This window comes from Etheostoma spectabile, chromosome 11 (assembly GCF_008692095.1).
Source record: "Etheostoma spectabile isolate EspeVRDwgs_2016 chromosome 11, UIUC_Espe_1.0, whole genome shotgun sequence".
NCBI classification, from domain to species: Eukaryota; Metazoa; Chordata; class Actinopteri; order Perciformes; family Percidae; genus Etheostoma; species Etheostoma spectabile.
Genome location: NC_045743.1, coordinates 4,648,535 through 4,675,923, shown reverse-complemented (window position 1 = coordinate 4,675,923; position 27,389 = coordinate 4,648,535). Strand labels below are relative to the sequence as shown.

Below are 27,389 nucleotides of genomic sequence, written 5' to 3'. Positions count from 1 at the left end.
TAACACTTTTGGTTACACTTTACTTTGAAGTATCTACATTGTGACGTGACACGACACTGTCATGACCATGTCATAAACATTATAAACGGTCATAAACGTTTATGACATAACACTTCTTTTAGTAAGTGGCATTAGGTTTTGTCATAACAAGTTAGGGTTTATGTATCATAAGAGTGACATGAAGTGAACACATGACACTGTCATGACAGAGTCATGACACATAAACCCTAACCATAACTTGTCATAACAAAACCTAATGTTAAATGTTATGACAGTGTCATGTGACTATTATGTAGATACCTTTAAGTAAAGTGTTACCACTCACCCACTTACTCACATCATTGTGATATAATTTACGCTAGTTTAACAAAATGTTTGACCACATTTTCAAAAACAAAACAAAGCAAAAAACAATGTTTTGTTTCACAAAGAAGATGTTATGTCTGTTAGTTTTATCTATTGCTACACAGAAGAGGATGAACATTTTGTGCAAGTAATTTCCATTGCTCTTTCAGTTATCTGATTAGATGACATGAGAAACTGTCTTAATCATGACATTAGTTTTGCTGGGAAAATAGCAACCAAGAGGATGTTTTATACTGTAAAGCTATACCAAACATCTATTACAGATGTAAGTTTGTTTATGGTATGACTTAAAATTAAGATAATGCTTGACAACACCCATTTATGTTAATTTCTAATGATATGCTGACAGAAGAAATACTCAAGTACTGACACTTCTCTAAACGTCTTGTGTATCAGGACCAAGTGGAGAAGGTTTTCCAAAAGCAGTCGTCCATGCAGGAGATGTTTGACAAGAGGAGGGTAAGCCTGAAGAAGCTAGCAGCCAAACAGACTAGGCCGGTGCAGCCGGTAGCCCCCCGACCTGAAGCCTTCATCAAATCCCCTCTCAGCTCGCCCGGTCAGTCTCCACACATCCACACCTTGTCCATTTATTTCACAGATTGCAGAGCCTTTATTCTTTGCATGGCCCCAATGCTATTCGCATGATGTAAATCACTTAAATGTACATTATTAGACCCCACCTTTAGACTTCAACAGCCCTTTAACACTTGATAAAGTAGCTGGATAAAGTGGACAATCACTAATGGCGTGTACTGTACCTTATTTGTCAAACAACATGGAAGCTACATTTTAGAAACTTTCATTGTAGTCACTAATAACACAGACATAACTGAGGGATAGGCACTTTAGGAATGTTAGTTATGTCTTAGCATCTATAAGCATATATATTGAGGGATGACTTTTGGTCTATGTTTTATAGTTTTAAAAGAAAACACAACGCATTCATGAGGGCTGTTATGGTCTTTATTTTCCTGTAAGAGAAGATGAACTCCTGTAAAAAGCTTGTATCAACATAATTTGATCAATACAATAAACACAAATTTAAATAAGGCAACCCTTTATTGAAAAAACATTTATTTTAATGTCTTTTTCTTTATATCATATGAGGCTTTCTTCAGGTCCCCTTTTGCATTTTGCAGATAATGTATTGGCAGCATGATGTGTATTGTAAACTTCAAGACACTTTTCTACACTTTATCTCATTTGTTTTAATTAAAATTCATCAAGATTGCTGTTTTCTGACTGAAAAGGCAGCAGAAATAATTTGAATGCTTTGAATTTGTAGCTACATCATGAAACAATATATGAGATAAGAATAAATTCTGAAATTTATAGTTCTCTATCAGCACAATAAAGCCTCAGTGCAACAAGGGCTATACTTAATCTTGCAGACTCTACTTTTCATTTAAGGGTAATATTAATATTCTTTTAAACTGTAATTTGATATTTACTTTATTAGAAAACATTGTATGTCAGACCATTGAAACTCTAAAACCATGTAATTTTAATAAACATATCAGGTACTAGATCTATTACATCCCTGTAATTTCTAATAAAAAAAAAAAAGGTTAAATCATCATTTCTTAATTTACGTTTCCTAACTCGTATGCTCTAATTCTGCTTTATACATAGACTAGCAAGCATGTTATGTCTCAAATAGTGTGGACTAATGACCAACCAAAAACTTGCTTAGATAATCTACTTCTAGTGGCTGCTGTAATAGGTTTTATTTGTTCTTTGTTTTGTGCAAAGCGGAGAATGTTTTGTGTGTGCACATTGGACTGAAAGCTGTGGAATTAATTACCATTTTATTGTGTCATGTATTCTGTGTGGGATGGGCCACTTAGTGGCACGACACGTGAATAAAAATATCTATCAATCAGTCAATCTAATAATCTAATAATATGTTAGTAGATGTATGCAACATTTATTTATTTTTCTACATTTATTCTGACTGTTTTTCCTCGTACCCTTCCACAGCACACAGAGCACAGCAGGACAAAAAGTGCTCAGATACGGACTGTGGGAACAACTGTGAGAAAGTGAGTGTAAAGCATTGTCATGACTCTGTTTGTGTCTGCATGCTGTCTGTCTCGAAAGTTTGTATTGTCTGTCCCTTATCACGGTGGATTTTTCTTCCCAGGGAAACGGCCAACTGCAGAACGGAGACAGTAACAGCAGACATGCCTCTCTGTCGGAGGAGGAGGAGAACCTGGCGGTGCTTAGGAGGTGAGGGATCAGCCGTCGCTCTTTCATCTGTAATCAAATTACATACCAGATGGACTGTGTCAAAACGGTTATCTTACTATCTACAGAGCTGTGCATCTATCTTTTTCTGAATCACATCCTTCATTTGATCTCTCTTTTGTGTTGCCCTTCTCTCCGTCTCACTCTTTATTCTGTCCTTGTCTGCAGGCATGTTATGAACGAGCTGCTGGAAACTGAGAGAGCCTACGTGGAGGAGCTGCTCTGTGTATTACAGGTGTTTAATCCCTCCTCTAAATGTGTATTCTTCTGTCTTTTACTTGTGTCTAGAGTTTCATGTTTTTTGTGTGTGTTGCAGGGATATGCTTCTGAGATGGACAATGCAGCAATGGCTCATCTCATCCCCGTCCTTTGCAGAACAAAAAGGAGGTTCTGTTTGGCAACATGTCAGAAATCTACCACTTCCACGAGAGGTGAAGAAGCGACATCTGCCTGTCATTGATGATACTGACCTGTTGTTAATCCCCCAAAGCTCTATCTCTTTCATCAATAACATGATTTCGTTTTTTTTCCAGGACATTTCTGAGGGAGTTGGAGCAGTACACCGACTGCCCAGAGTTGGTAGGAAGGTGTTTTCTAGAGAGGGTGAGTGAATGATGAGATTTTCAGCCCAGACATGTAATTCCAACTGTGCTGATGAAACAGTTTCTTGAATAGAAATTGTTTTCGCTGCCATCCTCTAGATGACAGAGCTGCAGATTTATGAGAAGTACTGTCACAACAAGCCTCGCTCCGAAAGCCTTTGGAGGCAGTGCTCAGACTGTGCCTTCTTCCAGGTGAATACAGTCAGAAACTATTAAGTTGTTAAATTGTTAAATACATAATTACTATGTTTTATTTGACACTATTATTTGTTATTCCCACCAGGAGTGTCAGAAGAAGTTGGAGCATAAACTGGGCTTAGATTCCTACTGCTGAAGCCTGTTCAGAGGATTACCAAATATCAGCTGCTACTGAAGGTATGATACTATCGCTTTTCTTTTGAGTAGAATTTTTGGTCTTCAGTCATTGCTCTGAGCTGCATGTTTATTGTGTTTCTGCCCACAGGAAATGCTGAAGTACAGCAAGAGCTGTGAGGGGGCCAATGACTTGCAGGAGGCGCTGACTGCCATCTTGGGCATCCTCAAGGCTGTCAATGACTCCATGCACCTCATTGCCATTACAGGATATGAGGTTAGACGTTTAACAGGACGCAGGCTTTTTATGAATCACATTTTTTATGGGTCACTGACGTAAAATAGACAGAGGCATGCTGATCCTTTGTGGTGATGTTTCAGTGTAATGTCCTGGGCTAGCAGCACCTAGCACATTGGATTTCGTCCATGGTTGTCTCAGTCATATAAAGGAGAAAGGAGAAACACAAATTCTGCAGGGCAGAATGCAGAAACTCTAGATGAAAACTGGCATACATCACATCACAGAGACTAGACAGAAAAGAGATCCATTAGTGGGACAGAGGTTGAGTTGTTTTTAATATCAAATGATGGACTATAGAACAAAAGCAGCATGTGGTCGACTGGATCCATCTAACAGCATCTTTAACTCTTTCTTTTCTCAGGGTAATATGAGTGAACTGGGTAAGCTGCTGATGCAGGGCTCATTCAGCGTGTGGACGGAGCACAAGAAAGGTCATGCCAAAGTTAAGGACCTGGCCCGTTTCAAGCCCATGCAGAGGCACCTCTTCCTCCACGAGAAGGCCCTGCTCTTCTGCAAGAGGAGGGAGGAGAACGGGGAAGGCTACGAGAAAGCTCCCTCATACAGCTTCAAACAGTCTCTGAATGTGAGCACTTCCATAGTTGCAGTGTTGAGAATTTTGCAGTGTTTGTCGCCAACACTGCCGTCTACTATTTATATTTATATAATACATTTCTATATTGATATCTTTTAACAGATGAGTGCTGTTGGCATTACTGAGAATGCAAAGGGAGACAACAAGAAGTTTGAAATCTGGTGCAACTCCAGAGAAGAGGTTTATATTGTCCAGGTATAATAAAACATTTAAGTTAAATCTGTTGATATTCTACATTTTTTTGTAATTGTCAACAAAACAAAAAACCAAGTATTGTGTTTGTATTCAAAGCCTGATTGCTCTGTGCCATAGAGCTCAGTCGATCCTTCATCTATATCCTGTAAAATCTCACTTGCACTTGTAATATGAAGCTAAAAATGAAGACCAACAAATGCAACATTTTGAGTTGTTTTAGCAATGTTTGCTCAAACAACTGTATATTTTGAGTGCCTAGCTGTTTTAGGAAATTGAGAGATGCACATCGCTGTTTTTTAGTCTTCTTTCATGGAAGTTGTTGACAATTAGAAAAATACAATATAACGACGGGCTTACTCATGAAGTACAATGTACTGAAAAAAAGGCATGCATATGGATGTCTACCCCCAGGTAACAGTGGTAAGCATAATACAATTCACACTGAGCTTTTTAATAGTTGTTTAACCTTGTTTCAGGCGCAAACTGCTGAAGTAAAAACCGCTTGGGTAAATGAGATCAGGAAGGTTCTGACAACCCAGCTGGAAGCGTGCAGAGGTATTACTAAATGTCATGTTAATACTGATATCCATGTTTAACCCTGTCATTTAAAAACAGTACCATTCTTATCAGTAATGATTATGAAAGACGTTTATTTAAAAAAATGTTTCATCATGGGTGTTTTTGAAGTGGTTGTTCTCCCTCTCTGTGTTTCAAAAGCCAGCCAGCAGAGGGCACCAGATCAGGTTTCCCAGTTCCCTCCTGGGCCGAGCCTCAGGTAAGTCTACAGTCTCTCTATCTCCCCCCCCCACCCCCCACCCCCACCAGGAGAAATCTGTCTGTTGTAGCATCTTATTCTCTGCATTTGTCCACCCACAGTCCATTAAAGTCTAGTAAGGAGATCTTAAAGAGGGGAGATGAGAACAAAGCTGAGCCCTGCAATCCTGATGCCAACTCCTCTTCTTTGCCAAAGCCAACAGGAAAAGGTGAGTAGGGAGACTAGAAGACTTCCAGTCAGGCAGATAAACCCTTTACTTATTTAAATTTTTTAACAAATCTGTCCTGAGCATTTGTAGTGCATGTATTGTACAAACTACAGTACACTTATTGTATTTTGTGATTAACCCCTGTCTTTTCCACTGAATCGTATAACTTCTACCCCCTTAATTCCTTTTCTTCCTCTATACTTGTTTAACTTACCCTTCTTTCCTTCTTCCTTTGTTTTTTTTGTCTGTCCCCGCCTTGTTTTCTGGGTCAGATGAGGCTGTGACAAGCCCTACCTCAGACAGAGCTGCTGTGGCTAAAAAGCGCTTTACTTTACAGGGCTTCAGTAACCTCAAAGCTCAGAAAGGTAACTGCAGGACATTCATTCAATTTCATATCCAACATATCACATCGTCTTCTGCATTTGTGATATTAAACAGTGTATTTCCAGTTAGTCAAAATCAAAGACTTTTGTTGAGTCATTTAAAGAATAGACATTTTGGAAAATCACTTATTTGCGGTCTTGCCTAAAGTTAGATTTATAAGTTGGCTACCACTGTCATGTCTCTATAGGGACAACAGTTACTGATCACGGACAAGAAATAGTCTGGCACATCTCGCCGTAAAAACACAGTTTGTCGTTTTTACACTTTCGGATTTTGTACAGATTAAACAAACCAGATATGACGTGTTAGCTGCTTAAATGTTGCTGGGCTGGAATGCAGATTTTTGACAGAGCCTGTTTCCAGTCATTATGCTAAGCTAACAGTTGCTAGTGGTAGCTTCAATTTTACTGTACAAACATAAGAGTGGCATCTATCTTCTCATCTAACTTAAGACAAGTAGGTTAACCTACTGTAACAACATGGACAAAAATGTAAAAACTTCTAAACATTTCTCATAGGGTCACTACGGATGCTTCCTTTTCACAGACCCCCAACCACTGTGATAAAAATTTTACCTTACCATCCAAAACTTCCTGTCTTTAGGTATCACCAGCCAAAAACCCGTTTTTTATTCATCCAGCACAATGCCCTCTCCAGTTTGCGTTTCATGTAGAAAAACAAAAGGGTTTCTAAAACAAAAATGATTCTGTTTTTTAAAAACCCCCCTAACCCTTACGTGGGACATAAAAACAGCGTGCAAAAAACCAGGGCACGAAAAATAGCAAAATAAATGAATTTTGGGCCACCATTTTTTTTTTAGTTGCCCCGGGGGGTTTTCCGGCTTTTTACTGCAAAAAATTTTTCTCCAAAAACGGTCCCTTTTTTTGAGGTGCATTTCCCCCCTCTTTAAATTTTGGGCCCTTTAAATCCGCTTCATTACCGTACGTCCTTGTCATTGAGGCAGGCTGAACATTTGCTGCTCACCCTTACAAGCGCTCTTTTTCCCTCCAAATTTCCTTTTTTAAATTTCCCCCTTTTTTGGGCTTTATTTCTTTCTTTCTCAACCAAACCACCTTGTCCCCCTTTTTTCTTTTTTGACGGCAGATCTCCGCCGCCCCCCATCACAAGACGAAACCAAGTGACCCCCCAAACCCATTTTGGGTTTAAGGTACTAGTCTTTCAACAATAAATGCTCTCTCCCTGTCTGATTGCTTGTTCCTCCATGATGGCTGAGCACAGCCTAAGTCTCTAACAATGATACATTTCATTGGCTGGAGCTGCTGCAGGATGAGTGATTAGCTTTGTTTCTATTGCCTCCTGTCCCTCAGATGCAGGTCCTCCCCCTCTCCACCTGAGCAGGGCCAGGTGGTTCAGCACACCTAGTCTCTTACAGACAAAGTGGAGAGGTACACTGTGTTGGGCCCACTGTTTCACTGCGATAAACCTAAACTCTATAACCTTTCTCAGTTTTTGCTTTGCTGTTACACATCGCCACACTGCTTTCAGGCTTAGTTAACCCTTGTGTTGTCCTCCCGGGTTAAAAAAGGGACAAAGAATTGACATTTTTGTCCCTTTTTCAGAACACCAACTTACTACCACTAGTTTTACACGAGTTTTCAAACACTAGTATTATAGAATATTTGAGTTAAAAAAGCAGAAACTAGGAACTATTTTGTCTAATAGTTAAGATCAGAGGAACGTACAGATGAGTTTGTCAGGAATGAAAGTGATCAATTGTATTTTCAAAGAGAGTTGTATGGAATCCAATCCATTTTTTGTGGTAATTTGGTTAAAAAGAAATATAGACATTTTTTAAAGGGGTCAAATTTGACCCGAGGACAACAGGAGGGTTAAAAATCATAGAAAAACACTGATATGGAAGAATTTTTGCCTACACTTTTTCTGTTTGAGTCAGACTTTGAAAAATGAAGGTGCATGCATCCCAGTCTCAAAGTTTTTTGGGAATAGATGTGGAACCGATCATGTTATGCTGGGATTCATGGGATTAGCTGTGCTTCCTTGTCTGTTCAAAAGAACTTTTTGTGGTTCTTCCTCACTTTTTCACTCCTTGTAGCTCTCTCACTGCAGGTCACACACATGTTTAACAGCAGCTGAAGGTAAATGTAGCTGTAAACTTAACGTGTGTGTGTGTGTGTGTGTGTGTTTGTTGTTGTGTGTGTGTGTGTGTGTGTGTGTCTGCGTGTGTGTGTCCTCAGGCTGGAACAAGGCCTCCCTGTCACTGGATGCCTCAGAGGAGCATGACGGCTATTCCAGTGCTGAGGATCCTCTTAACTCTGACCCAGAGGACGACAACAGCAAGAAGCTGGTGAGTCACTGTGTGTTACAGACGTGTCAACCTGCCTGTACTTGTATTCATCACATTGTAGGGACAAAATCAATTGGTTTGTCCTTTCATAGCACAGAACTATCATACATGTTAATGTAACTCTGGATTAATTTGCCATAACTTGATTTATTTTCTAATTTAGTTATGTATCCTTTTCTGTTTCCTTATTTGGACTTTGAACAGTTTGCCGGAAAATATACAGTTATGGCTGACTATGAGATGGGGGCTCAGGAGTTCTCAATGAAGAGCGGAGACATGGTGCAGCTGGTCAAGGAGGGGGATGACGGGCAGTGGTGAGAGTTCAGCCTTCCTCCTTCAATGAAAAATAAAAAAATAGATCATAGTAGAACCGCTAAAACAGTACTTTTGTGTGTGTTGTGTGTGGTGTGTGTGTGTGTGTGTGTGGTGTGTGTGTGTGTGTGTGTGTGTGTGTGTGTGTGTGGTGTGTGTGTGTGTGTGTGTGTGTGGTGTGTGTGATCCAGGTTTGTACGTAACCTGAGCAGCTCTAAGGAGGGCTGGATCGCAGCTGCTAATCTTATCACGCTCATTGAAAAGTCCAAGTCTTGTCAGTCCCTCACTAGCTCAGGTATTCAAACAAACAATCCAAATAATGAACAGACATTTTATGCCTCTGTGTATAAATATTGTATGATTTTGCATATATTCATTGTTACGTTCTTTGTTACATTCAGTCTCATTTGTTGCAATACTGTCTACACAAAAATGTTTATTATATGATTTTACTACTTCATGTAATTTGGTAAATTTAAGCCTACCTTAACTTGCACTATTTTACTTCGTTTTTTCTTTTGTCTTAGATTCAGATTTTGCTTTTATTGTGTATTTTGTTAGTTATTTAATGAGCATTGTTAGAGGTGGCTGTGGCCCAAGATTTTCATTGCCAACGACTGTTATTGTTGTGCACATGACGAATAAAGAACCTTGAACCTTGACGAGATAGTTGCTAAGCAAGAATACTACACCTGACGTTAATCCTCAATTTCTGTGTGTGTTTCTACCAGAATGCAGTGGCTCTGGACACCTCAGCACTTCGTCCAGCTGCAGTGAGACCTACACAAGCTTCTCTGACATCAAACCCTGAACTCATCACTTCCGCCATCACCAAACGGCCCTTGCGGATGCTAGCATCATGTGGCTATCCGTGCTATATTGCCAACATTGGTACTTTTAAAGAATTTTGTCATGTTTCTTGAGAAAGCTGTATTTTTTCATAAAATTTTTTTTTAAATCATGCACCAATTATCTGTTATGTGCACATGTCATAGACTTTATTGTGGTGCAATTGTGCAGTGAAGATACAGAATACTGGATAGATAAACACATCACAGACACAGTATAGTAAAGTGATCTTAATCTAGTCATACACTTATCTGTATATTTTTCTAATGAAGAACAGAGGATCCCTGTGTTTATAATATAATAGATGTGTGAATAGGCCAGCGGGACTGATCTTAGTTAATGCATCTATTTGTGTTCACAAGTGGAGAAAGATTGGTGATTATATGTGGATGACCGTTGTCTTTGTGTTCACCCAGGCTGGAGTTTGTAATTCCACTGTCACTGTAAATAAAACACAGGGAAAGAGATACATGCGTACAGCTTGTTTAGCTTGAATGAATGCTTTCTGAGAGTGTGATCACCCCCTGTCCTCTGCTTTTCTTTTTACATGTGTTAATTTATTTGTAAGAAATGAAAATGGCTACGTACACATGTATTTAGTCTTCTTTTCTTACTGGGTTTTTACTCTCTTCTTGTCTTTGTCATTTGTCTCTCTGTTGTCATTTGAAACCCGTTCTGCCACCAGCTGCCCAGACTTTGTGCATAAGCTTGTGGTCTCAGGGCCTCATGGTCTAACTCTGTGAGTTTTCATGTATGCTACAGTTAAAATGTTTAAATGTTTCTCCATGTGAATAATCAGATCCCTGTATAGCGCTAACTTATTATGCGTGGATGGATCATGTTCTGAATGTACATATTGTTTATTAATATCGTCTGTCATAAAATGTTTATTTGAGATGCTATATTGTACATTAAGTATGTTGACGTCACTACTTTGTGACCTGTCAAATTTCTTTTTACATAAATGACTTGTGATAATTCAGTCACTGTCTCTTCTTTTCTCTCGTTTATAGATGAAGGCTTGATACCTGATTGCAAAATATTTACCTTTTACTCAACTACAGTTTTAAACTTATTTAGTTTTCTACTTACTTTACAATTAGGATTTTTTATCATAAAACATCTGAGTACTTAAAATTAGTTTTTAAACATCAATTAAACTATCCGTACAGCAACAGTATAGTAGATAAAGTAGAACTGAAACGATTATTTGATTAATCAATTACTGGATTGACAGAAAATTATTTGGCAACTATTTTCATCTTTGATTAAGTTGTTTTTAATGCAAATATGCCAGACATTTTCCAGTTTCTTAAACGTAAGGATTTGCTGCTTTTTTTCTTCTTCAATTATTTTAATGTATTTTTAATAATATTGCAATTTGTACTGTTGGGTTGAATAAGAAAACACGTAATGAAGTTGTAATGTTGGGCTCTGGGTGATTGTGATGGGCATTTCTCACTATTTTTGAATTTTTACAAATCCAAAATGATCAGATTAATCAATAATGAAAATAGTTTAAAGTCAAACATGACTTCCACCTCAACCAACTCTGGTTTTAAGTAATAATCTAACTCATTAAAATAATGTATGGTATTATATAAGTTACAGGGGCCGTTTTTCTCCATTAAGAGCTTACTTTTTAATAAGAAAATGTTCCTGTTTATGTTTAGACACTTTTACTTAAATAGCCGGACTTTTACTTGTTACGTATTTGTAAAGTGTGATACCACTGATCTTTTTTCATTATCGCCCTTAATAGCATAATACCGTTTTGAGTTAACGTTAGCAACCAATCCACCATAGATAGCTAAAACGTTTTTGAAATGATTTCTATTTTCTGTTATTGTTTGTAATGAGACAAATTTATTATTTCATAGATTTCACAAATTTCAGTATGGCAGTTATGTCGTAAACCGTTTAAATCTGAGCATGCGCGACTAACATCTGCACTCGACCAGAGCCGGACTGGGTCTAACCTACGGGTCTAACCCATAGACTGTTAATATTAACGGTCTATGGTCTAACCCTAACTGTCTATGGGTCTGACCTGGCTGACCTGACTTCTTTAACTGTCTATAGGTCTGACCATAGACAGTTATCTATGTTATCTACAAATCTGACTCGACGCTCATCGGGGATCATTTATGTGTCTATGTCGGGGATGACTATGACGCGTTATGCCTTAAACCGTTTACATCTGAGCCATAGACCGTATGATCTGAGCATTATATTTTTTTTTTTGCTCGACTCAAATCTGCCCTCTCCTCACATTGGGCAGAGACAAGTTTGAGGGAAAAAAATACTCTGGACCAGAAATTAAAGTGAAACTGTTCAACTGGGTTGCCAAGTGTGTCAAAACCCACCATTAATTTGAAATTTGAATACAATGCAGTGGGGAAAAAACTACTGCAATCTTTTTTTATTTTCATTTTTCGACATAGACATATTAATCATTGTAACTGTGAATTATGAGTTTTGGAACTCGAGTGACCACAAAGTCATTCACAACAACAGAACAAGTACGGTATATGTAAAATATATATATAAAATAATAATAATATTAATAATAATATTGATGTTGGATTTAAAAAAGGATTTAATCATCTGCATTCATATAAAATAATACAGTTGTGTAAAATTCCCACAAATAGCTGCGTTCTCAAGAGAATAAATTAACCTGTGTGATTTTTGGAGGTCCGCGGGGGATATTTCGCAGCATACAACCTGGCAACCACAAACCATTCTAAAGGCGGTGAAATAAACGCAAGGAAGTAGTTAACAACCATTCTACAACGCCTCTGAATTAAGGTGGGCGTGTGTAGGTATATTGACAGTAATACAACACTTTATTTCAGACGAAAAGGAGTTAATGTGCCGTTAATAGGCAGAAATGGATGACGGTGACAAAGTGTGCTGTGTACTTTGTCAACGGTCTGAAGAGACGACGATAACCGGACCGTTATCAACTAATAATGAAGTCACGGCTCATCAGAACTGTTTGGTAAATATTAGCAAGTAGCTAGGCTAGCTCTCTTTTGTTTTTTGTATTGACTTCTAATGAGAAACGTAAGTTAAGCTAGTGAGCTAAAATCAAGGGGCAAAGCCCATAGACAGTTAAAGAAGTGGACCAACAGATCCCGTTGTTCTGGACGGAGACCATTGAAGGAAAATCATACACAGTTTGGACTTACATCAGCTATTTAGGTTTAATTACTAACGTTTACTAGCATGTTAGTTAGCAGTAATTAGCCTGTGTCTATTTCATCTCCTAACATACGCGCTCCGTCTCTGCTGATTGGGAATGAGATTTCTCTCGGCACAGCTACCACAAGACTTACAACTTTCAGACACGTTACCCACGGTACCACTACGTCGTCAAGCTCAGTTGAAGGCTGCGCAGTAACGCCTAGCCAACACCGGAAAAGTGCTTCTCTTTTCCTTCACTGGTCTTTAACTGTCTATGGTCTCCGTCCAGAACAACGGGATCTGTTGGACCACTTCCTTAACTGTCTATGACTAAAAAGAGCAAGCACCGGGTTGAAGACCCTGCTCCTCACGCTGGAAGGAGACACAGGCAGGAAGTGAACGATATTATTGCTCATCTAAAAGGTGAAGATGGAGACGGATAAGAGAACAGAAACGGCAATAGAAACTTCATACAAAGTGTGGAGCTCCTTCACTCATACCGGGTTAATAAAGGATGTGGTAATGATGGCTAAGGCGAAGGGCATGTTTTGCATTCATAAGAATCTGAGTTTTTTGAGCAAATAAGTTACAAAACAGAGGTGTGTCATACTCACACAGGTCTTAGATTTGAGTCAAGTCATCTACTTCAATATCCTGATAGCCAATATCCAATTCATAGGATATGTAATGTTTTGTAAGGATGTCATGATTTGTTATGTAAAATTGTACTAAGTAAGGCTCCATTCCTGACTCCTGCAGCCAATCAGACTTGAGTATTAACCCAGACCGTGGTATAACACAAGTTCATACTTTTACATTTCAAAGGGAAATAGTCTAACTTTTACTCCACTGCATTTGGTAGCTGTAGTAACTTTGCAGATTAAGAACAACCTATGATAAGTAATATGCATGTTATAGACAAAACTAAACTATCAAACTGCTTAGAATAGAAAATCCTACACTGAAAGGGACTATTATCTGCATATTAGTTATTTTTAATAGCTTACTTTAAGATAATTCTGTTAAAAACACCTATTTTACTTAATTTAAGGGTTTGAATCTGCTTGACTTTTAATTGTGATGGACTAACAGAGTATGTCTATAGTGCTATAGTGCTCTGTGTGGGACAGGCAATCAGACAAGTAATTCATTTTTAAGATGTATAAATTACATGCTTCATATTTTTGCCATTCCTGTACTGCAGTTCTTGTTACATATCAGCTGACATATTCACCAATACTGGTATATCAAATATCAGCCGATACTGTATACCAGCACAATCCGCACTGCTCTTAATCGGTCAACATTACTCCAGCTTGAGATTTCATATCTTATTGACATTTCACAGCTTTGTAGACTTGGACTAGGTCAAAGCTCATGTTTACAAATTTCTATGTCATATTGAATTCAAATGGTATTGCCCTTTATTTATGCGTTCACTGTATCCAATAAAGCCTTTGTTTACAACTGATGTTTATTCCTGCTCCTACAGTGAAACACACGTGTTTCTTTAAATTACAGTGTCATTATCTTAAGACATTTCTTCCTCACTCATGTTGAGTGTGTGTGTGTGTGTGTGTGTGTGTGTGTGTGTGTTCCAGTTATTTTCCTCAGGTCTTTTTTGCCGTAATTCTCCACAGTTTGACGATCTTTTCGGTTTCTTTGTGGAGGATGTGCTGAGTGAGGTGAAACGAGGAAGCAAACTGGTAAATATTATTGATATTGATCATGTTTTACATATGCATAGGCCTAATCCAATGAGTGTGTGCTGGAAGTTAATTTAGTTGCGTTACTCTTTTGTGTGCATTAGATATGTAACAAATGTAAGCTGAAGGGTGCCACTGCTGGGTGTGAAGTTGGACGCTGCAAGAAGTCCTACCACTACCCGTGTGCTGTTAAAGCCAAAGCGACAGTTGTTGAGGATGCAGACCGGGGGAAATATGGGTTAGTCCAACATAACTGTTTACCTATCTAGAAAATGTTCTTGTATTCTAAATCATGCTGTTCTTCAGTATACAGTGTATATATACTATATATATTTGGTTTGATTGTAAAACTGTGTTTCATGCTACAGGCTGTACTGCTACAATCACTCTCTACAAACACAAGGTAAGTGGGAATTTTTGCCCTTCTTCTTGTTAACACCTTTTTCAGTTTAAGATATGTTATTTGTTGAATTTTTATTTTTCATTTCTAGAAAAAAATGGCGCCAGAAACGGAAGTCCCTCTTCCTCCTCAAAGTCCAGAACTTCAAAAAGTCCCAGTGAGGCCGGATCATCCAAGGTTTGATTGATTCTGCTACATAGCTACATAACAAATCACTTAAAATGGCAAATCGTACAAAAAAGGCTCAGTAATTTCCTAAGCCAGTTGGGCTCTGTAGTTCTTTGCAAACTTCACTCATAGTGTATATGTTGGGGTCTATTTTCAAGGGCGGATTAATACACATTTTGTGCCCTACTGAGTCTTTACGACAGCAGAATTGTGTACATGGGACTCAAAATAAACCTCAGTGGCTGGCTGTGTTCATGATGCAGTGATGTTATAATTTTTGTAGTTTTATCAATCTAGAACCATTTTTCTTTACACTTTTGTATTTATTTCTAGAAGTAAATGGTATCTAAAACAAAGACGGAAAGGTTTCATCTGGCCACAAACTTTGTTCAGCAGGTAAAAGTAGCATTTTCAATTTCAGATATTTTGCCTTGCCTGTGAGAAGACAGAAGGAAATATCAGCTTGGAAAGTTCAACTAATAGCGTTGTTGTGTAAGTATGTTCACATTTTCCAAGCATCTTTCTTTATAAGCCTATAACTAAACATTTATATGTTTCAAATCTTCCCTTAACATCAAGATTTGATCATGTTGTAACAGCCAGGCATGTGTGTTTTTAGGTTGTATTGTGACAAACATGCTCCTGCATCTCATAGGAGGGACACCAGCGGTGAGTCCAGCTTAAACCGCACTTTTGTCATGTGTTTAAGGTGTTGTTTTCTTAGTATTACATTGAATTTTATCTTCTTCTTGACAGGTGGTTCTACAGCTGCCGGACAACCATCCGTGTACAGCACTGACTCCAACTCATCCAGCAGTGCGGCGCGTTCATCTTCCAAGGTACGCACATTATCATAGTCACTTTAAATAAAGCTTTTAATTCTATTTCAGTTCAGGACGATTTAGTAATTTTAATCATTCTGCTTTTGCTTTTGAAACAGAGACGATTGAATTCCACTGACAAGTAAGTGTGTGATAATTTGCATGCTGGAGTTGCTGTCTTCAAGTCTTCCCCTTTTTCAAACGTTTATGGAAAGTTATAACATGTCATGCTTTAAGCAATTTTTATTTGTAGTACAAATGTATTATATTGATCTTCTGGCACCTTATACCTTCTGCTCACAATTTTAAAACAGATCTTGCACACCATAAGATTTTAGTGATCAAAAACTCTTGACTTAGAAAGGAAACGGGAAGAATCCTGCACACTGTCTTGTACTCACTTTCAGTCCTCAGAACTTTGGCAGGCAGAGTACATATAGTTAAACAGCACCAAACACACCACACACACACACATATATATATATATATATATATATATATATATATATATATTAACACACACATATGTGGTGTGTGTTGTGGGTGTGTGTGTGTGTGTGTGTTATATTTATATATATATTATATATATATATATATATATATATATACATACACACAACGGGTTGCTGTGCTTTGGTGACCGCTATGTTGAATGTAAACAAAAAGCTGCTTGCTGTTGCTTCTCAATCATCATCGTGTCTATCGTCACAGGGTTTACCCAGTCTAGGCTACAGGCTCTCACTGGAAAGAACCCACTAATCAGAGGATGCCAACACTGCTTACAAATTCAGTTCAACATCAGATAAGAATTGTTTTAATTATTTAATTTACAATTGAGTCACATATTACTCTGTGTAGCCTGTCTTCAAATGACACTAAAGGCAATCTAAATGGAAAAACGTAGTGCATTCAGAAAGTATTCAGACTCCTTCACTTTTTCACAAGTATGGACCTTTTTCACCGCAGACATTTTGACTTGATATAGTAGGAAAAGCACAGCTGAAATTGATAACCTTAACGATGGCTCACTTCCAACTCCAAGTGTCCCAGTAAGCTATTTCACTGAGTCAGCATGCACAATACAAGGACCTCTCCTCAGTGGAATGCAGCCACCATTAATGGTTTTGAATACAGCTGTGCTTTTCCTATTATGACATGTCAACATGTCAGCTGTGAAAAAAAGGTCTATTCAGAGCCTTTGCTGTAAACCGGAAATTACTCTCATGTGCGTCCCATTTCTCTTGATCATCTTTGAGATGTTTCAACATCTTGACTGGAGTCCACCTGTGGTAAATTCATGACCTAACGCAACACACACACACAACGTTGAAGGTGTGTTGTTTTTGATTCTCGGCATGTGGCTGTTGCCGCAGCTGTCAAGGTTAATACCAGCAGGCTGTGAGGCGAGTGAGAGCTTATTGCCTTTATATGAACTGTCTATATGAACTTTGCCTGATGAAGGTCTGAGAAAGGAAGTGAGTACAAGTGATGGACAGTGTGCAGGATTCTTGGTTGTTTTTCCAAAAAAACTTAAACCTTGACCTTTTTTTAGTGGTGGACAATTTAAATAAAATATGCAATATTTTTGATTTGCCAATCATTGACAATTTTTTTTCTTTTTAATTAGCTCCCTCCTTTTGTTTCACGCAGCCCCATCCCTTTTTGCTTTCCATAAACTGTTTATAGAATGTAACAGTTACAATTGTTATAATGGCTGTCCTCTCCTCTCTGTCACAGACAGGAAGAGACCCCCTCTAAACGGAAATCTAAAGGCTTTAAAAGGATAATTTTGGATGATTCCAATTCAGGTTGACCCACTTAAAATACATGAAAGAATGTAACCTATTTACAGTCTTGTTTGAAATGGTTAACGTACAGATTTTTTTAATTTTCCATCATCTACAGGTGATCATGTACTTGATTCAGAAATGGCAATATTTGCCCCTTTAGAGACAGATTTAGACGAAAGTGCCAACTCTGTTCCAGAGATCCAGGTAAGTCTAATCTTTGATTATTCCTCAGTAACATCATCATTAAAGGCTGAGGATGTTCAATAAACTGAAATTAATTTTCTTCTCTTTCGTTTAATTTTCTCCTCTTCTCGACTGTGCAGTTGATCAGGTGAGATCAACCTCTTTATTGTTAGGATATTTACAATGTGCAGCATACATTGCGTGACCTTGCTGAAGCTACTACTTTACTTTTTTGTGCCACTCATTTCTGTGGTAGATTTTGAAGTTTGAGGTGGTGTAGCGTTGTGTTGTATTTAGTGCTGTCAGTCAAACGCATTAGAGAGAGCCATTTGGTTTTATGTTTAGGGGTCCAAGCCCGAGAGGCTGGGAACCGCGGTAGCAAAGCTACATGGTTCACAAAGCAGGGCTGTGGAACCCTATTGTTTTTCTGGAGATTAATATTATTTTTCATTATTATTCCGCGTTGGGCCCTATAACTCCCAAACCGTACATCGCACATACAAAAATCCATACATCCACAAGGTTCCTGGATTCAACTGAGTCTCGTGATATAGGCCACGCCCATTTCCGACTAGCCTTTTATGCGTGAAAAATCGCAATTTATTGAATAATTTCCAATAATGCATTGAGAAAATTATTCTGCTGTAGAGGACAAGTTTCTACGATGCGATCATACAATGGAACTACTTTTGTAGGAGCTGAAAGAGAGCTCAGAGAAGCTCTAGCTTCAGTAGATCAGGACAAAATCCAAAGGATTTTGGCACAGGAAGGAATAAAATGGAGTTTCAACCCTCCTGCTGGATCCCATCACGGTGGAATATGGGAACGGATCATACGTATGGTCAAAAAGATTCTGAACACTGTTCATCAACAGTGTTTGGATAAAGTGGGATTTCACACTGTTATGTGAAGTGAAAGCCATATTAAATGATCGGCCTATTACAAGGTTGTCTGAAGATCCCAATGATCTTGAGCCATTAACACCCAATCACATTTTGTTAATGAAAGGAAAGTCTATTTTGCTACCTGGACTCTTTGAGATAAAGACATTAAAAGGAGATGGAGACAAGCTCACTGAAAGCGATGGACGCAAGAATACTTACCATTAATGCAAGAATGACAAAAATGGAATAAAGTAAAAGGAAGTTTCGTGTCTGGAGATGAAGTCGTATTGCAGACATTTCCTGATGGGAAAGGACTTGTCAGGAGATTTGTTTCAAATGCAATGGCTCATTGTGTTAAAGTTATTAACTGTTTTGTCTTCTGACAGAAACGAATAGGGGCCAGTTTGTGAGAGCCGTTTGGTTTTCTGTTTGTTATTTGTTGAGGTTAAACCTCCCACCACCAGGGGTAGCCACTTTGGCTGTGACAGAGGTGATTTAATCAATGTCCAACAGGGCACAGTTTTTTGACCGTGCAATATATTATGAGAATGGAAAGGGGAATTAATGTATTTTGTTTGTTATTTACACATATGAATGGACTCTATGTATGGGAAACTGCCTGAGTTTAAAATAAATGCTTAGTGGTGATGTTTGACATTGGATCACATAGTGAACGCATCTTAAATAGTTCAGTCATCTACTCAGCAACCATAGTGGACTTTTTTTTGATAAGCAAAGGGTCCCTACACGCATTATTAACAGCATTAAAACAAACCCATTTTAACGGCTTCAATTTTTTTATCACAAGATTAACGTTCTTTTTGGCCTAGCAAACTTTGTCGTTTTTTGTCACATGCTGTTGCTAGTAACTTTAGAAAAACTACAACACCTCACTAGATCTAGCTAGACCGGAAACAAAACAGGCACGCCGCACACACTTGTTTGGGCTTGCGAGCCGGCCAAAGAGTATGAACATTACATTTTGAGTGGATGGCAAGTGTGAGTTGCTGAAATGGATGCCAATAAGATTCTGAATGGAATGTTTACTTTTTAAAAGTTGCCAAATGGTTCCATTGACAAGACCAAAGTGATCTGTGTGTTTTGTCGTTGTGAACTGAGCTATCATCGCAGCACGTCCAGTCTGAAATACCACTTGATGGCCAAGCACACAGCTGATGCGAATTCTCCGCCCCCCCCTCGTCAAAGTATTTTTTTCACCCTTTTATTGATCCACAGTGTTAGATTGTGAGAGATTATTTGGAATTTGTCAATTTATCAAATAATCAAATTATTGTTAATCAAGAACAAAGTAAAGTATTTATTGTTTTCAGCTTTTTAGATGTTAGGCTTTGGTGTTTTTTTAAAAATTATATTATCAATGTTATATCTTTGGGATTTGTACTCTTATTTTGACAAAAGAAGCAATCTAAAGACATCATCTAATGCCATCAGAATTATGATTATTTTTTTCTTCACATTTTATAAACTAAAAGAACACTTTTTTCCGTCATGTTACATTAAATTTAATCTAATATAACACTACCACAAACTATGTCAAGAACTATGCAAAACTACAATAAATCGGACTTGATCACCATTGGCCTGAAATCCCTCTCAAAGAGCACCCATAACTTCGGTCTCAATGTCAACAGCTCCGCCCTGTTTCCACCCCCACACATCCATAACCAGGGAGTCATCTTCAACAGCAACCTCACTTTTGAAAGCCACATCAACCAAATAACCAGAACTGCCTTCTTTCACCACAAAAACATTGCCCGTCACTCACCGTCTCTGCCGCTGAAACTTTGATTCACACTTTCATCACTTCCAGAATTGACTACTGCAACAGCATCTTCTATGGTTCATCTGCAAAAGCCTTAAATTAACTTTAATACATCCAAACGTCTTTTTAATGTGCTATATGTGCTGGTTTTACTCCAAAGTGTCTTTGAGTACCATGTTAAGCGCTATATAAATAAAATGTGTTATTATTTAAAACTAAATAATAGTTTTCATTACACGTGTGTTTTATCGGATTGCATTTAAATGTTCAGTTTCTTTAGTTGTATGGTCATGTAAAAGTAATAGTAAAGCATAATCTTTTAATGTCTTCCACTCACAGAAAAGACACTGAGAGTCCCACTGGGTTCGCCTCAGGTAGGCTGCCACAGCAGATTCAATGCATTTACAATATGTGACTAAGACATAGTAAACAAATAGTTAGCAAACTGCTGCTGTCTCCTATAGGACATCTGGAGGAAGAGAACAAAGATGACAATAAAGATGAAGATGAAACAGTCATACATTCAGTGAGTCGTTTTTCCTTCAAAGTCTGTTTTTTTTACATATCAGCTATAAGTTATTATTACTTTAATCTCTAATTAACATTTCTTATTTTATTTATTTATTTCTTAATTTATCATTTAGTCCTGGAGTAGATTTGGTCTTTCTCTCTGATAGACACACAATGTCAACTCATGGTTTCTTAAAGCTAATTTGAATTTATCTGCCTCTGTGGGATATTTATTCTTAGAATCTATATACCTTTTATATGTGATTGATAAATGGTATATCATCGCAACTTGCAGAACAGTATTAACTCATCTGTAATGTGTATTCTTCCCCTCAGGATGCGGAATCAGAGAGTCTGCTGCTTCCCGTGTCGCTGCCACATTTAGTTACAGTCTCAACTCAGACTGCGCCAGCTTCACCTACTGCTGTGGTTTTGTTGAAGGCAGAGGCACAGACGGAAGATACAGGTAAAGTTTACCGTGTTCACTGTTTGTTTCACATGCGTTTGGATGAGATTAACTTTGTTACAGTGTTAGGAAATTGAAAATGTACATTCAAAGTCAGTGTATAAATATAAGGAGGATCAAGGCTTTAGATAGTGATTGTGGTTAAACATTGCATATATAAGGTAAAAAAATCAATAGGTTTCTTCAATTTTAGCAACAATATTATCTATGTAACAATTGAACAGCACCTCCTCATCTTCTTGCTCAGGGTCACTGTTGCTTGCTAACACACTGGCTTAAAAATAGCGGGTAATTTGGACCTGTGATTATTGGGGTGGGGAAAACAATTAGCCAAATACATGAATCCATACAGGATTAAAATTCCTAACCAACTCAGGTTGAAACATTGAAATCGCCCCATCTCCTCCAGAGGAATGAATCATGGTCTGAATGGGGCTTCTGTCTCTATTTTCACCATTTTCCACACGCCATTGTTAGAATGAATATATGTGTTTGTTGTATGACAGTCATGACAGAATTTGGCAGTATGTAAACACTTGCAAATGAATTGATCACTTTGCCAAACTTTCAACTTGATGAAAGCAGACATCAAAATGTGTAAGGTTAGCCATTTATTTTAGATTTATTTATTCAAATCTTTGTAAGAAATCAATGTTTAAAAATATATGCTGTATGTATATAAATATTGGAAAATTAGACCCTTGAAATAAATAATATATGGTAAAAACAGTATACAGCACTTGTCCAGTGAGCTGAAGAAGGTTCTGTTGTGGCAGAAAGTTTGCAAACTACTCAAGAATCAAAGCAGTCATGTCACTCGTTATGTAAGCTGTGATAACGCCTCTTTTTCAGGGTCCAGTCTTGAGCAGAGTTCCGTCCACAGTCCTCATCAACACATTGCTGGACCGTCTGTCCAGAGCTCTGCTAGACCCCCTCCACCTCCTGACCACTCCAAACCTTGCCGTGTTACCCACTCACCTCCATGCACCAGCTCGGCCATTTCTCCAGCTCCACATGGATCAATCTGTGTATCCCTCCTGTCGCCCCCTTCCCTTCCCTCAGACGCGGAGCCGAGCACCTACTCCACCAGTTTCTGGAAAAACTGCAATTTGGCCGGATGCACACAGGCCATATTTACTGGTTTCATTAATGAGATGAACGATATCTCCAGCAGAATCCAGGCGGACCAGGCCAGCCAGGAGGGTGAGGGAGGATTCAGCTTCCTGTGTACCATTGTTTATGTTTCAAACACTGGAATATAACGCTCTTTCTGTTCTTTCCACAGATTATGATATTGCATTAACAGTGATGAGGGCTTCTAGAAAACTGCCAGAACTTGTGGCCAAGCAGAAAGATGGTGAAGTATATGATGACACTTTTAATGACTTTTGTTATGGCATACTATAACTTTTTATGGCATACTATACTATGACTTTTTATGACATCTGCAGGGGTTCCCAAAACTTTCAGCCCGCGACCCCAAAGTAACGGTGCAAGTGACTCGCGACCCCCCCCCCCACACACACACACACACTATAAACATTGCGCGCAATCGCGCACGCACTACAGGCGTATCCAAAAATGAGCATATTGACGACACAAAATAACACAACAGCCATGACATTATTCTACGTAATTTACTCTTACTTTATTTGAACTTAATCTCACTAATGAGGTGGATGTGCAGTATGTTTGGAGCACAGCAAGTTAAAAAGCTCTATATTTAATTTAAAATAGTTTTATATACATTACACACTAGGCCAAAAAAAAAAAAAATCCCTTTTAAACCCATTTCGGCCATACAGTAAATTTGGTATTTCGTGGTGTTGGTTTAATCTTTCGCACGGTTTTAAGAGGCAAATTGGTTGCTTAGTTACCACCAGCGTCTCTGTCAGAGAAACGTCATAACGGTCTGGAGTAGCAAGGGTGGGCATCAGCGATGGGCCGAAGGTAAAGCCAGAGTAGGTAACGCTGCTACCACCATGAGTACGGCGTGGATGGACTCCGTTCTGGACCAGAAGGCAGCGCCGGGGGCGCTCGCTCTGTGGAAGGAGCGGGACACGGAGCTAGATGGCCGGTGCTGCCTACGTTTATACAACTTTATACATCCTCAAACTGGCTGGAATCACACACATCCTCTCCAAGGAGGGCACCAGCAGGGACATTGTCTGGAGGAAGTTCAGGCAGCAACTGGCAGAGGAGCTGAGACACGAGTTTAGCGGGGGAAGGGAGCGGGGCGCGGTCCGAGCAGCGGGGGGGGGGGGCGCGGTCCGAGGAGCAATGCGCACCACAGCAGACACCAACACAGAGGCAGTGACAGGTTACGTTAGGTTATAAATGTTCAAAGAAAATACTTTAGGTGTTATTTGCATGTTTACATACCATATTTTCAGATGTGAATGGAATAATTACGTTTACTATGCCATGATATGAGTTATTGAAGCACCTGGGCAACTCAAGTGTATAATTAAACACGTTAAATTTCAGTTGGTGTTATTTGTTTTTCAAAAGATATCCTAACACAATACCTGCATTAAAATTGCAATTAGGTGTTTATCATGACAATTATGAGTTTAGAATCTTGCGGTCAAAATAAACCGGAACCCGGGCAGTTGTAGTGTTAAGTTGGAGCCCACTACTCGGAAAGAAAGAAAATCAAAACAGCTTTTCCCTTTTTTTATTGCTTGGGGTTTTATTTTAAATTTAGCCACTAGTTTTATCTTGTTTTAAAAATCATAGCTAACTCTATGCTATTTAATCGTTTTTAAATTTTTATTTTATTTCTGGAAATCAGCTCGCGACCCCCCCCTCTGGCCCGCCCACCCCCCCTGGGGTCCCGACCCCCACTTTGGGAATCACTGGACATACTAACTGTACTATCTTTTATATGGGCGTATTTTCAACATACTATACTATGACTTTTATGACTTTTTACAACATACTAACTATGACTTTTTTTGACACAACGTATTACTTTTTTAAAATTTTCAAGAAATATTATAATAGACTTTTTATGGGTTTTTGACTTTTTTCATGACTTTGCAAAACGTTAGTTTCTATGTTTTTTTCTGACATACCATACTATGCAAGTATTTGGAGTGCAAGTAGAATTTCTTTTTTCGATTTGAAAGCAAATTATTGCATTTCAAAACATTTATACGAACATGGTGATACAAAATCCAAAAATAATTAAGTTGATCATAAGGGTAAATTCTGCCCGAAAGAATAAATTTCAAATATGTAAAAGAAATAGATGTCTAATTGTATATCATAGGGGCTGATGACAAAAAGAAATCAAAAGATACTATGACAATAAAGCATTGAATATTTTAATAATTTGACAGCACCAGTTTTAGACATACTATACCGTGACTTTTTTTTTATCTGCCCATAGTAGTACCCTTTTTGACATGCTATACTATACTTTCTAATGCTTTTATGACATACTATACTGACATACTATTACTTGGACTTTTTTATGTTTTTTTATGCTCAGATTTTTTTTTTTTTTTTTTTTTTTTTACTTTTGGGGGTCACACACTGTACTAACTTGTTTGACTTTTTTCAACATGCTATACTATTTCTTTTTTTTTTAAATTTTTCACACACTATACTAGACTTGTTTGACTTTTTTAACATATATTTACTATGACTTATTTACTCTTTTTGCTGCTATATATATAGAATACATGAACTTAACTTTTTTAAAAATTTTTTTGGCCCTACTTACTATGAATTTTTTACTGTTTTTTAACATCTATCATATTATTCCTTTTTTGCTCTTTCGACATCTAGACTTCTTTTTTTTTTTACTTTTCCACTTTATCCCTTTTTTTTAGGCTTTTTGATAAACTTACTAACTACTTTTTGACCGCTATAGTATGACACTTTTTGACATACATAACTAGACTTTTCTTGTCCTTTTTAGACTACTATACTGACCTTTTGACAGCACTATACATTTTTTGACATATTATTTATGACTTTTTTCAACATAATTTACTATGACTTTTTTGTACTCTTTTAGACATACTATACTCTGACTTTTTTACTCTTTTTAAACTATCTTTTATTACTTTTTTGCCTTTCAAAATACTGTGACTGTTTTCCACAGACCACAACCAATACTATATTAGACTTTTTTAGGACATACTATATATTTTTTTGCTTTTAATGTCATTTTTATGTTTTTTGACATGACTAACTTTTTTTGGCTTTTTTGGTTACAAACTATTACTATGACTTCTCTTGACATACTATACTATGAATTTTTATTTTTTAGACATACTATATTTGTTACCTTTTTATGTCTACTCTAATTGTGACTTTTTTATGACATCCTATACATGACTTTTATGATTTTTTTTTTTAAAACTATCATTTCAATTCAATTTAATTTTTTTTACATTTTCAACAACTATCATTTTTATAGCTTTTGTTATATACATACTATGACTTTTTTGACATACTATACTATAACTTTTATGGTTCTTTATGACATACTATATATGACTTTTTTGACATACTTACTATAACTTTTTATGGTTCTTTATGACCTTACTATACTGACTTTTTTGACATACTTATAACTTTTTATGGTTCTTTATGACATAACTTAATAGGACTTTTTTTGACAACTTAAACTTTTTATGGTTCTTTATGACATACTATACTATGACTTTTTTTGACATACTATAACTTTTTATGGTTCTTTATGACATACTATACTATGACTTTTTTGACATGTATACTAAGGACTTTTTGGTGACTTTTTTTTTTGTGGACGGCCTTGAATGCAAACAGGAGGCCTTTGAATTGGATACGGAACTGGACCGGGAGCCAGTGGAGCTGTTGGAGGACAGGAGTGATGTGGTGGATGGACGGGGTTTGAGTTATGATGCAGTTATGATATGACTTTTTTACTTGTTTGGACATACTATACTATGACCTTTTTTTTTACTTGTTTGGACATACTATACTATGACTTTTCTTTAATTTGGGGACATGCTATACTATTAATTTTTTTTTTTTTACTTTTTTGGACATGTTATACTATGACTTTTTTTAAACTTTTTTGTACATATTATATTATGACTTTTTTGGACATATTATATTGTGACTTTTTTTTTTACTTAATTTGGACATATTATACTATGACTTTTTTAAAAACTTTTTTGGACATATACTAGACTTTTTTAAAAACTTTTTTGGGAAATTATAACATGACTTTTTTTACCCTTTTAAATAACTACTAGACTTATTTTAATGAAATACTGAACTATGACTTTTTATGGCTTTTCATTATATACTATACTATGTATCGTTTTTGGCTTATAATATACTGTACTATGGCTTTTGATGACATACTATGCTGACTTTTTCATGACTTTGCCTGCTATACTATGAATTTTTAAGATGTAATCTTATTCAAGATTCAGGTCTACAGTACAAGTGAACTACAGTTACAAATACACCATAGCCCTTTTTTCGTTTTAAATTATGATTTCTAAACGACAGCGTCTTGTCTTCATTTCTTTTTACAGAGTTGGAAAGGAAACAAAAGGACCTGCAAAAGGCGGCAGCAGCTATGGAGGAGGTCGCCTCAGCACTGAGATGAGTCCATCAGCAGCTCTTGTAAAAACGTGGATTTCAGTGTTTACTGTTGTCTTATTTGTCTGTGATTCCCACTGTTGGTTTGAGTTCAAATAACTCACATTGGCATTTTCGTCATGACATTGTATAGTACAATATGACATTTTATACAACCTGTATTTGTATGTATAGTTAAGACAGTGAAAAGGGCTGGATGTGGAAGCACAAAACAACAAAAAATAAAACAATACAAAATGTTGAATTCTTACAATATGATCCAAGATTTCAGCCTGTGATACTGATGCTTTTAGAAAGGAGTTGTAAATTGTGTTCCATTTAGAAAAGAGGTTACATAGGAATGTGTCATATTAAGAAATACATTTTCACTCAACAAAAAGGGTTTTAATTAAAAAGCCTGTACAGAACGT

The 27,389-nt window shown here is 37.3% G+C and overlaps 2 protein-coding genes across 2 annotated transcripts in view; both read left to right on the top strand.

Moving 5' to 3' along the window:
* The window catches only part of mcf2lb (mcf.2 cell line derived transforming sequence-like b), a 36,211-nt gene extending 25,760 nt beyond the window's left edge, over positions 1-10,451 (top strand). Inside the window, 23 exon segments of the mRNA XM_032529137.1 lie at positions 763-922; positions 2,347-2,408; positions 2,510-2,595; positions 2,782-2,848; positions 2,930-2,978; positions 2,981-3,044; positions 3,147-3,216; positions 3,315-3,407; positions 3,499-3,541; positions 3,544-3,590; positions 3,679-3,804; positions 4,190-4,411; positions 4,523-4,615; positions 5,092-5,170; positions 5,333-5,390; positions 5,492-5,598; positions 5,871-5,963; positions 7,086-7,149; positions 7,309-7,388; positions 8,199-8,308; positions 8,513-8,622; positions 8,812-8,915; positions 9,352-10,451. Coding sequence (XP_032385028.1) covers positions 763-922; positions 2,347-2,408; positions 2,510-2,595; positions 2,782-2,848; positions 2,930-2,978; positions 2,981-3,044; positions 3,147-3,216; positions 3,315-3,407; positions 3,499-3,541; positions 3,544-3,590; positions 3,679-3,804; positions 4,190-4,411; positions 4,523-4,615; positions 5,092-5,170; positions 5,333-5,390; positions 5,492-5,598; positions 5,871-5,963; positions 7,086-7,149; positions 7,309-7,388; positions 8,199-8,308; positions 8,513-8,622; positions 8,812-8,915; positions 9,352-9,431 — 2,067 coding nt within the window. The 3' untranslated portion in view covers positions 9,432-10,451.
* Positions 10,452-12,222: 1,771 nt separating this feature from the next.
* Positions 12,223-27,204, top strand: phf11 (PHD finger protein 11). Its single transcript, XM_032529210.1, has 18 exons — positions 12,223-12,473; positions 14,260-14,364; positions 14,469-14,602; positions 14,733-14,767; positions 14,856-14,941; positions 15,354-15,424; positions 15,552-15,601; positions 15,689-15,771; positions 15,873-15,895; positions 17,491-17,561; positions 17,659-17,747; positions 17,867-17,874; positions 20,733-20,767; positions 20,858-20,919; positions 21,240-21,369; positions 22,222-22,572; positions 22,655-22,726; positions 26,913-27,204. The coding sequence occupies exons 1-18, from the start codon at positions 12,363-12,365 to the stop codon at positions 26,984-26,986; spliced, it is 1,590 nt and encodes a 529-aa protein (XP_032385101.1). The 5' UTR covers positions 12,223-12,362; the 3' UTR covers positions 26,987-27,204.
* Positions 27,205-27,389: the final 185 nt, after the last annotated feature.

Coding starts and splice junctions, on each gene's coding strand:
- phf11 (XM_032529210.1), top strand. CDS start 12,363: ATGGATGACGGTGACAAAGTGTGCTGTGTACTTTGTCAACGGTCTGAA. Junction 15,602..15,688: donor TCATAGGAGGGACACCAGCG/GTGAGTCCAGCT, acceptor TCTTCTTGACAG/GTGGTTCTACAGCTGCCGGA. Junction 22,727..26,912: donor TGTGGCCAAGCAGAAAGATG/GTGAAGTATATG, acceptor TTCTTTTTACAG/AGTTGGAAAGGAAACAAAAG.